General features: G+C 40.4%; 1 protein-coding gene across 2 annotated transcripts in view; it reads right to left on the reverse strand.

Annotated features, from left to right (window-relative positions):
• The window catches only part of CRYBG3 (crystallin beta-gamma domain containing 3), an 83,263-nt gene that overhangs the window by 58,568 nt on the left and 12,585 nt on the right, over positions 1-12,110 (reverse strand). For both annotated transcript variants that reach the window (XR_015285421.1, XM_086884163.1), the window contains exon 2: positions 8,662-8,740. Coding sequence is in view for 1 of the 2 variants with exons in the window: in XM_086884163.1 (XP_086740289.1) it covers positions 8,662-8,740 (79 nt within the window). In the remaining variant the exon portion in view is untranslated. The remainder of the gene's footprint in view (positions 1-8,661; positions 8,741-12,110) is intronic.

The following is a 12,110-nucleotide window of genomic DNA, read 5'->3' on the forward strand; positions in this document are numbered from 1 at the left end:
TTTGTGTTTTAAGATGGTGCCATATTCAAATTGCTGAGACGAAAGCACATGACTTGACTTTACGAAAGCCAGCAAGCCTCTAGAACAGCAGGAGCCTTCAGGCACAAGTGCCTGATGAACGCACAGCACGGTGGCAATTCCACAAGCCAGCACCACAGGAACTTTCACTTACCATTCCCCATGCCTCTGTCCCAGTCTGACAGAAGCCCCCAGTGAATGCCCAGGAAAAAACAAAAAGGGTGCAGGGTATATAGAAAGTAATCCTTTCCATGGTACGTCCCCCACCAGTTTTCAACAGCCAGGGCCTCTAGATGACCTTGACCTAGAGCATTTGATGCTGTGTCACAATTAAGCTTGAGCAGTTTGATATTTACAAAACTGCAGGAATACCAGTGACTCTTGTTTTACCTACATTTCACGTCATCAGTTGAAGAAAAATAAATTTAAAAAGTCATCTGACAGTGCCACAGCAGTCTGAATAGTTTCTCAGGCTCACCAAGAACACAGTAGTTTCTGGATGGAAACCTACCTACCTGCCAGATCGCCTTTGAGATCCTTGCTGATGCAAGGATAAAAATTTTCCTGCTCTAGTGCTATCTTTCCACTCCTCTTGTAATGAACTGTCATAGGTCTTCCCCTTGCCTCCCCTTTCCCACTCTCTGTGAGCTTTCGTGCTTGTGACATGCTTCATGAAGCTTTAATTAGCTTTTAGTCCTCTGACAACTCGTTACTCTGAGTTTTGCTGGGCAAGCCCTGGGTAACCTGGCCTGACCTTGTAGCTGAACTGAGGCTGGACTGGATGACATTCTGGGGTCCCTTCAACCTGAATTATCCTATGGAGCTGTGCCCTCACATGCAACGAGGCCACTGTGGCAGAGTGTGAAATGAGATTATGACTTCAATCGGGTGACGGAGGAGACGGCAGCGATAAATGACGCTGTGTCTGGGCACTGTGCTCCCACTTTGCTGCACAGAAGCCTGGCAGCTGGGGCTCAGGAGACAAGCCCACAATGCCATGTCTCAGGCAGGATTCTTATCTCAGCTGATTTATTCAGCAGCAGCCGAGGTGTGTTTTCCAGGCTGTAATCCACTCCTGGCCGCGGCACAGACACCCGCCCTAATTGCACCTCGGCAGGCGGGCGCAGGGCTCGCCACCAGTGTGAACAATCCCCCGAGGTGGCACAACAGCACCCTGAGGAGGGAGTGCTTCTCTGGGTTTGCCTCAGTTTTCCTCACCTTCTGCACCAGCAGGGAAAAGCCACCCTCGTGAACCACGCTAGCTCGGCAGCTGGGTGGCTGAAGTTTGAATTGCCGGAGGTTCTCCCTCAGCAAGGCCTACATCCGTCTGCCAAAAATACAACCTCTTTTATTGCCCTAATGAGCGAAATGAAAACATTAACAGCATTAAAACACAGATCTCCCTGAACAAAGCATTCGCTTCCAGCCACAACTGCCAGACATTTTGGATTTCCCTCGCCATGAATGAATGCTCATTACGAAGCAGAAACTCCAGACAGCCGCGCAGGGACCTCTCAGGCCGCCTGTCCCGCGGCTCTGGGAGAACATCCTGCCTCCTGCACGGACACTCTTCCACCACCTCATCTCTCCTGTACCTGTGGCAGAATATGGCCTGCCATCCCTGATTTAGGATCATCACTAATTCAACCCCAGAGACTTCCAACAAGTCATTTAAGCCCAGCATCCCGATTTACTCATCTGGGAAAGGGTCACGGCGCTGCTCCTGAATTTCTGTTTGCTGGCATTTAGAAATCATTTAACAGCTTTGGGCTGAAGTGTTGGGTGCACAAAGTAGCACATTTAGGCACTGCCACCTATACTACAGGAAAATTAATTTTATTCCTAGCCTTAGCTTTGACCTTCCAACACAGCTGAGATGGCTGCATTTCATTTAACAATTATGAGCATCTCATGCAGTCTGAACGCCGACACAGTATACAAATTCTGCGTGCTACGCAAAAGCCACAGTGATATAGCTAGGGCTGGTGGCAGGCTAGTTCATCCCCACAGTGAGTCATTAAATGCAGGTTTTTCAACAGATTTTCTTTCTCTGGGAGGTTAAAGCATATTTGGTGCAATCTCCCACTTTTATTTTAGTGAGTGGGACACACAGAGGTGCCTTAAATCCACATGTGAAATAAGCTTTTGTTTTTTCAAGTACTGTGAGGAAAATCTTTTAGGCTTTTGCAACTAACAGGCAATACTTATGGAAATCTAATGAAAAACTATTGGACATACTGAGACATAGGTTAGGAACAAGACTTACCTAAGGAAACCAGAATGGCATTAAGAAAAATTTAAGCAAAAGTACTATCAGACAGTGAAATACACAATATGAACCCCTAGAAGTCCACTGCTGTTCATGAGACAAATGGATTAAAAAAATACATGGTTAAAGTGGGTTTTTCCTATGTAAGCCAGTAATCAGAATGGTGGTATAGAAGATGTAAGGGAGGTCCACCATTGTAAAAAACTATTTAGTCTTTACTAAAAAGTACCTTTTAACTAATGAGAAAAAGCAAAAACTCTGCAAAAAGAAACAAAGAGTGACTTGAGGTTTTGGGGGAATTTAAGTTAAAGATGAACTCATAGTTGAATACCCAATTAACCTGAATATTTTGGCTTTTTAATACTGTGAAGTTTTCCTTCCACATCCGCATTTCTCTGGTTGGTTTGACATGAAAAAAATCAGGTCATGGCAACCCCGGAAGACAAGAGTAGCTAGAAAACTAATGAAATCATGGCATCTTCATAATCAGGAGTAAAAGTTAAACAACAGGAAAGGACTTTTAGTCAAACTGTATCAGTTTTGCATTTTTAAAAATAAACCTGTTTAAAGTCAATGACTATTTAACATTTGGAAAGACAACTGCATCTGTTCAAAGTTCACCACTGGGACTTTAAAAATTTGTTTACCCATCTGAATTCTTGAAACAGCAAGGAGTCATTAATGTGTATTTAATTTGTCAGATGAGGAAAGAAAAGATGAAACAAATGTTCTCTGAAACTCTACAGTATTCTCCTAAAATCTGAGGAAGTATGCAGAGATGAATTCCCTGACAAGAACAGCAGATAAAGTAGTAAAGGTGACCATCTCAAATGAAAAGGTTGAAAAAATGATACAATTTGAAATCAAGTTTTTGCTAGGTCACATTCACAGGGCATTTTAAACTCCGTGAAAGTCTCTAGAATGACAAAATGAACTTCTTAATTTAAAAGTTTCTCTTCACACCATTTTCAAAATTGCAAAATTTTCCCTTCTGAATTTTCTAATTAAATTATTTTAAAGCTCTGATCAAAGATTAAAAACTGGTATTCACTTCTGAGCATGCAACAATCACCTCATTACTACAAGGGCTACTGTGGAGGCAGAGAACAGAATTAAATTGTCTGTCTTCTGTTCTTTTCCCCAAAGTCTTCCAGTACTACACTTTCATTGCCTTTTAATTAATATGTTTTCACAAACAAAACAACTTCTGTTCTCTTTTATTTGACAATTTCTTGAAGCTTGGGGAAAAAAAGAAGGTGAAATTTACCTTTTCAGTGGAGAAGGTGACAGTACACTAGGAATAGGATGAGACAGTGTGATTTCCACCTGCACTTACACTCAATTGGCAGATTATAGCATCTGGCATCACACTTCTGCTTCATCTGCCTGCTGCTTTTCTGAGCTAAACAGACCAAGGTTTAATCTTTTTTTCTTTTTCCCCACCCATTCTGAAACAAAGTTCCCAGCTCATGACCCCATTTTTTAAGAAGTAGTAAAGAGGGAAGCATAGATTTCTAAAAGTCTTCAGTATGACAAGGGAATTTACCAGAACTTTAAATGGGATGATCTTGAAACATCTTCCTCAACACATACAGCTGTTAACACCAACCATCAATTTAACTAAGTGTCCTGGGAAACCAAAAGGTACCACCTATAAAATTCCATTTCAGCAAAAGTCCACATCATGGCTGAAGAGAAAAAGATCTGCTTTCAGCTTTCACAAGAGAAATACCGATTGTACAAACTCCAGAACCATTCTTGTTTTATCTTTGATTTGTTGCTGTGGGCAGCAACAGCAACAGTTTTCAAAAGTAACCCTCAGGTTTTTCAAAAATTCATGGTTGGCAGCAGTAGTCCATCTCCCTTGACTCCCAAAAGACAAAGCAATTCTCTCTCTGATTTCTAATTAATAAGTCAGGAATTTAGCAGGAATTCACAGCCTGAGAAGACATTACTTAGATAATTTGTGATGAAATTTAAAGTGATGAGATTTTTGAAAAGAAATCAATATAAAACAAACCCATGACAATATAAATCCCCACCCCATGCTATATGGAAAGCAGTATGTAGTTAACTAAAACTCGAGGTTTAATTTTGATTTCCAACTTTTTTGTAAAACTTAAAACTATAGTCAGAATAAGAGACATTCAGTAAGAACAGCAACTTATATTCATCAAGTTCATGGGACTTGTAAAAAAATCTTTTGTAAATTGGCACACTGGATGAAAAATTTTGTGACAGAGAATTACAGCACAAATTAGGCTGAAAGGAATGTGGCTGGGGAGGTCATGCAGTCTGTGCTCCTGCACAAAGCAGCTCTGGTTCATCCAGCTTTGTTTTGAGTATTTCCAAGCATAAAGATTCTGCAACTTTCTTGGGCAAACTGTTCCAATACATGACCATTTTTATAGTAAAGGGTGGGGAAAAAAAAAAAAAGGGAACTCATATAGGTTGGATTTCCCATGTTCCAACTTGTACCCGTTGCAACTCCAAAAAGAAGCTGGCTCCATCTTATCACATAATTGCAGTCCTTGCCATCAAAATTTAATACCATGTCTCCTGCTTAAATACAGCAATCTTTATGTTGCCTTGAAATGAAATTCATGTGAGAAAGCAGAGCTACAAAATAATCTCTTCTCCATGTTCACAGTGTACAGGAGTACTTGTCAGAGGACAATTAGCTACAGGTTTAATTTGCAGCACAGAAGCTTTAGATGGCATGTTAGCAAAAAGGCTTTTTAATTATAGGGTCTATGAAATTGGTAGAACAGTTGTCTGATGAGGTTGGAGAGATCTTAAGAGATCTCCATCCCTGGAGGTCTTTGAGAACAAGTCAGACAAACTTTTATCAGGTATGACATAGATACAGAGATCTCACCTTGGGGCACAGCAACAGACTTGATAATCTCTGCTGTACTTTCTGCCCCTGAGTTTGCTATGAAGGTTGAGACTGTCTCAGGCTAAACTCAGGCTTGAGCCTATGGGCCAAATGATAGAAGACTTGGTGCTACTGAAATACTGTAATCTAAATTATACATTTGGTATATCAAATTTGCACTTACTTTCTGGAACTTCTGGGTTTGCCTGACAGAGCCCACATGGTGGTTCCTGTGCTGAAATGCTTAAGAATTCTTTCCTAATGGGTTATGGAAGAATGTGCTATTTTCTCCACACACTGCTACAGGAAGGCTCTCTGGGGATCATGAAACACACTTTTTCAGGGAGCACTGTTGCAATATTCCCTTTGAAAACAAAGTCCCTGTAGCGCTAAAAGTGAGGTTAATGATATACTAACGTGTACTGGACACTGTGTAGTGCAGATACTTAGTACACTGAACATGAAGTTGAAGAGCTGTTTACATCCACACAGCCATCTGTTCAACAATCACGCTGCTCAAACGGAGCGTTTACCCAGCAAGGACACCCTTTACAGCTCTAATTCAAAGAAACAGAAGCAAAACAAAATCTGTAAATAAATATGGGGGTGGGGAGGGGCTGTGCTGCTTCTGCAATCAATTAACAGACACAGCAAGTACATTTCAGTAATATTTTCTTGAAAGTGATCAAGCGATGACTGATAAAGTCCCCCTGGCACGCAGAAAAATTAGGCTTAATATTTTCAAAAGATGCGTATCAAAATATCTTTTCCTCTCTTTATGAAATAAATATTTCATTGTAGGGAAAAAAAATATCAGGAGTAAAGTACAGAAGTGGTGTCTAAAGCGCTCAGAAGAGTCAAAGAACTACCATAGCTCAGCACAATTCCCAGCTCCACTCACCCAGTCAGTTATAATTTAGACATTCGACCTTTGCTGCTAAATCAGAGACTTACAGCTCCTCTGCTATTTTGGCCCTGGCCTCCTGCTGAGATGGCCAATGAATATACAAAATCACAGCATGGAAGTCTATCAGAAATATGATGGCTCATTAACTTGGTGACAGCTAACAGACACTACATGGTTTCACTTCTAGTCACCATCCACCTGAAATGCTGAGGTAGAAGCACAGCTCAGAGACATGGGCATGCTTGGAAACCTGCCCAAAACTGATCCACATATAGATTCAGACATAGTTCACAAAATACACTTTCCACAACATTACTTTTTGTCAGCCTACAGTAACTTTGATGATTGGATGAGAAAATCTGAAGCATCCTCTAGTAACACAAATCATACCTTTCACAGAATCATTTAGGCTGGAAATTAAGATTATCCCAGGACCACAATTAAGACAGTGTCAGTTCTCTCCAACTGCTCTGGTGCAGCCTGGTGATCTTTGCAGAGGACAGTTTATTTTGGCCAGTGCGGTGTTACCAAATTTCAAGTTTGTATTGGAGACAGCAGTGAGAGGAGAAAACAGAGCATCAGAGGGTGAGCATCAGAAAACCAATACTTTCTCTACTTCCTCTGAATAAGTTTTCACTATCTAGTTGTAATTTCTGTGCACACAAGATAAAAAAATTAGACTGCTAAAAGCACTCACTACAACACATATGAAACTGTTCTAGTGTATCACAAGGTTATTGGTCAGCTTAGGAAAAAGGAAAGTGAGTTAGACAGGAAGCTCTCAGTACAGCTGAAGAGGCAACACATTTTAGTAATATGAAAACTACACCTTCTTCCTAAAGCACCTGGTATTATTTCAAAGACAATGTCATGGTTTTAGGGTTTTTAACATAGGTCTATAACAATATAATTAAATTAAAAGTTATGGAAAGACAAAGAGGAGATCAGATATTTGGAAAAAAACTTTACAGCACTAATTTTGGTACCATCTTTTAGTACAGTATTATAAAAACATGGGTTCTGAGCAAGACTATTAAAACAGATTCAGCAGGAAAGATTCTGAATTGTGGCTTTTGCAAATTAAAAAAAAATTAATCAGATTTTATTTTTTTGGCAAGAAAGAAATACTCTTAGGTAACTTAAACTTGCTGTGCTTGCTTTGCTCCACCTATACATCCTGCGTTTTCCTTGAGACCTAGCCCTATTCATACTTCCTTTAAGCAATTCCTAGTGCTGAAGTGCTGTGCACATATGCTGAATACTTCCCCTTCCTCAGCCCAAACCCTTCTCCAAAGGAAAATCTGGTTTGGAATCTTTCACTGATCTGACACAGAAAAATGAGATTTTTTTAAAAACTGAGAAAATTTTCTTCTATTATAGTAGATAGAATCCTCTCTGGCTTATCAGAAAGCTTTCTGCCTGCATCTCAAGGCATAAAATCAATGATTTATGGTAAGAGGAAGCCATGCAGTGGCATTTTCCAGGAGCTCTGAACTGACAGAGCTGGCCTAAATCCACCCAGCTTCTGAACAAACATTGTTTTCCACCTTGCTGCAGAACAACCACAGTCAAAACATAATTTTATTGAGCAAATAACCCTGCTAGGGTCTTTGCAGAGCACCTGAAAAGTCTCAAATTTTGGTGAAGCACAAAAAAAAGGTCCCTATATACTGAGGATGCAACTACACAGGGACTGTGGGCTCTGCAGAAGGGAGCACTTCCTTCTCCATACACCATGAGGGCTCAAAGAATGCAACATGCAATAGAAATCTAAGATTAAGTGTGTTAAGAAGCCTACAAATAAATCTGGCAGACTAGCCAAGCCCCTTCTGGGGAAACAGCCATCATATTATCTGCACTGAACTGAAACAACTCTGAAAAGGAACAAAAATTCAAGCAAAATTGCTTAGTGACAGGATCACTAAAACAGCTCTATGCAGGGCAAGATATGACAGCAGCAAAGACAGCTGTTATCACCTGTCCTGTACACAATTATTTATGGTATTTGGCTGAATCTAAGCACAACTTCAGAGGTGTGCCTAGTGCCAGAGGAGAAAGCCCTGATCACAGAGGAACATGTCCTTTTCCTGCAGCACAACACTTACAGGACAAGACAAGCATGATTAACACGAGTAACTGGTGAGGAGCACCCGACGTACAGACAAATTTCAGCAGAAAGATCTTACAGCGCTCTGGCTGGCAACCAGCAGACCTTCAGGCAAGCAAAGACTTGCTGGTTAGATATTCATAAATTATACAGAAATGGTGCTTTAGAGCAATGCCTGAAAACATGGTTTGATAAAAATATTAGCTGTCCTCTTCACTGGCCAACTGCACGTGGAATTACCACTGAAGCCCCAATTTTTTCCTTTAATTAAATACGTGGACTTTGTTTTAAGAATGTGAAGCACAAACAGTCTTCCTGTATTTGGCATGTACATTAAAACCCTGGCATAGTAGATCCTAAGCCAGAATATGGCAATCAGGTGCCACACTGCAGTACAGGAATGCATTCAACATCAGAACTCTAACAAATAGTCACAAGCAGAGGTTTTACCTGAACTAAATATTAGTCAATAAAAATCTTACCTTCAAAAGTGTAGGCTGAGTTGTGCTTTCCTTTTGGCTGCTCTTTGAATTTATGGCTTCACTCCCCTTGTTTTCAGAACTGAAAGACAAAAATATTCTGTAACACTGAGTATTTGCATTATTCAAATCCTCTCAAGAGCCAACACATTCAATTTAAACACAAGACAGCTTTAACTTAGAAGGACAGAAAAACATATTTTCCAAACTGTAGCACACACTCTGCAGATATTGTAACTGAAAAAAACAAGTCCCAAAAAGCTGAAGACAGAACCATAATGACTATTTCACCTCCCTCATATACAGGTTTTTGAACTCAAGCATTCAGAAACAGCACACAGCATTTCAGCTCTTCCAGCTGAAAAACTACAAGATTTCCATGCCTGTGTATTATTTTTCAGCTGAACAATGATCTACCACAGCAGCATTCATTGCCACAGGACCACCTGGCAAGGCACACCCCATCCTGAGGGCTGTGAGCAAGTGGAATGTACTCTTGGCAGGTGGAATCATCCCAAATCACAGCCACCACACTGAACAGTTCTTCACTGAATGTGCCCAATGGGCCATGCAAATGCAGAACACATTTTAGAAAGGGGACAACAGGTACATGTTTATTTGCAAGGTAATGCCTGCTGTTCCATTTTAAATGTCAGAAGTCCAAAACCACGTGTCCCAGGAAATTCACTAAATTCAAATTTTCTTGAGGCTTCATCTTTGGAATGAAGAGAACCAACTCCCTACCCTCAACCCCAGTTCTTAGAACAATCCTTAAACACAATCCAGCAGAGAACATTTTAATAAAAACCTTTATGCTACAAGCAACTTAAAAGGAAAAACATTGTCAAGGAAAACATTAGGTAATGTTAATGACAGACATCAGTTCCTGCATTGTGTACCATTACATGAAAAAAAATAACTTTGTGCTAACATATCATGTGAGCAAGTATTTCAACTAATTCATAATCTCTTTGAATACCCTCCTTTACCAGTCTTAAACATTTAACTTTGCTACTGAAAAATGCACAAGCCCTTATTTCTGAACTCAGTGAAGAGATGAACTGAAAGCTCCTCAAATAAAAAAACCCCAATTATTAGCAGTTTGGTGAAATTCCACCAGGATTTGGAGAAGGAATTAAGATGATGCTGTAGCCCTACGGCTCCTGACTGTAAATCACAGGTAAGCACATCTCAGTAAGATTCCCAAAATGAAAAGTTTTCTTCCTACTGTAGATTAGGCATCTGCATTCAGTATACACTGATATACACACAAAATGCAAATGCCACTCTGACTAAAGGTAAGTTTCTTTCTCACCTACTCAGAGACAGCATTCCCTTAATAAAAAAATGACAGCAGAACCCTCCTGCTATTAAGTTTACCCAGATATTTCGCATCTTTTCAGATGCTTCAAAAGAAAAGCTTCTTCCTCTCATTTACAGATCATCTCCAAGTTGAAACCCGTGTACTTTCACATCACCTTAGGTAATCTCTCATAATGCACTCACAAACACAAAGATGCTTTTTCAGGGAGAGCATCAGACAAAATCTTGGCTGCTCTTTGCCTCCTTGGAAGACAGAGGAGATGAATTAATATTCTGACCTATTAATTTCTTCTGCTACTAACATGTTTCATGAAGGAGATGTCACAATCACTCAGAGCAGTCTGGCACACTAATAAAAGTGTTTCTCTGTACATAACCTATTTTCTCTCTCCTAGCTTTTGTTTTAAAAAAAAAACAACAAACTAAAACCCAAAACACCCTTCTCAGATCTACATGGCTTTTCCTGATGTTGATACATTTGAGATGAACAGGAATTCTCTGGATTTAAGAGTGGAATAATGAGGTTGATGTCCACCAGACATTCCTCCCAAGCTCGGCGTATCACTTTATGGAACTGTCTGCAGACCACAAATGAGATCCTTGTTTTCATTAAATCCTGCCAGCATACATTACCAGTGTTGAATTATTGCATGACTTCATTTTGCTCAAAATCTTCCCTTTACATCATGTGTTTTTTCCCTCCCAAAAACCTTTCTAATTTTTCCACTTTTTGTTTATATTTTAAATACATTTCTGTACTACTTTCTTCTATCTAGCCATAGAAATTCCACAGCATACATACCAAAACTGAAAGAACGCAATTCAGCAGATAAGCATCTTAAAATCAACAAGTAAAATAAAAAAGTATCAAAACTTTCCTTTCCAACATAAAATAACCCTAACTCTGGAAGCATTTCCCCACACCCTTTCATGGTTTATATTCTAGCGTTTCTACATTCCTTAACCTTTTGCTTGAGGGTGTAGTTCCTCAAACATGCTGACTTTGTCAGCAGAACCAGCTTCAGAAATCTCCACTCCTTCCTCTTCAACCTCAACATCTCTACATCCTTAACTCAGCCAAGAAGGGCTCTCAGTAGGGCTACATTGTTTGATAAAATCAAGAGGGAGGCAGAAGTTTCCTTGAGGAAAAATCCAGCTTGTGATCCAGTTTACAGTGCAGTGATTTTGAACAGCACAATGAAGGGACAACAAATGTCACTCAACAGGAACAAGAAGGACAAACCACTGCCCCTCACATCACCACAGAGGCTGCTTGGTGTGAATCTCTTCTCCCCTTAGCCAGGGCCCAGTTCTAAATGGATCTCTGACTGAAACCAAGCGCATTGAGTTTCACAGCACAAAAAGCTGTAAGTTCACAGCACAAAAGCTTCTTTGCTGCACAAAGGCCTCATGGGTTGTGTAGGATAAAATGGCTTTGTTTCTCTCAAAGAGGCAAGGCTACCTTTTGCAGCCTAAACACCACAGACACAGGGGCAGGGCCACACTCAGTGCCTGGGAATGGAGAACCTGCTGCCTACTCCTCATTTCACTCACACAATGCAACTTTGCAATCCACACTAACAACTCCCTACAAATTTTTGGGCTTTCCCTCTTCTCATCATAGCATCCACGGCATCACTGTGACCATGGGCAACAGCTGCATTTATAAAGTTTGGTTCCACAGAGTTTCAAGCTTTTCCAGAGCAGTGCCTTTCTGGAGCACTTTGCTACAGCAGGTACCACCAAGGTTACCTCCATCTGTGCTTAACCACCCACAGATAGACCAGCCACCCCTCAGGAGAGCATTCCACACTGGTCCAGGAATGCCAGTCAGGAAGATTAATTCATCTTCAACTCTGTGCTTCACAAACTACTGCTGTAACATTATTCACCCAAAACCAGGCATCTACTAACCCATGTCCTGAATCGATTTGTCTTTGCTTTTAAGTGGTAAAAGAGCAAAGCGTGATTTTAGGAAGAAAGAAAAAACCTCAGCCAATTTGCTTCCATGGTCTTCTTACCTACCCAGGCAGTCATTTACAAATTGTCACAACCACTTGTTTACATATTTAGATAGATACTACTCTCACTTTTTAAAGGGAGGAAAAAAAAAAAAAAAAAGGCATGGA

Source organism: Cyanistes caeruleus, chromosome 3, assembly GCF_971803275.1.
Source record: "Cyanistes caeruleus chromosome 3, bCyaCae1.hap1.1, whole genome shotgun sequence".
NCBI lineage: Eukaryota > Metazoa > Chordata > Aves > Passeriformes > Paridae > Cyanistes > Cyanistes caeruleus.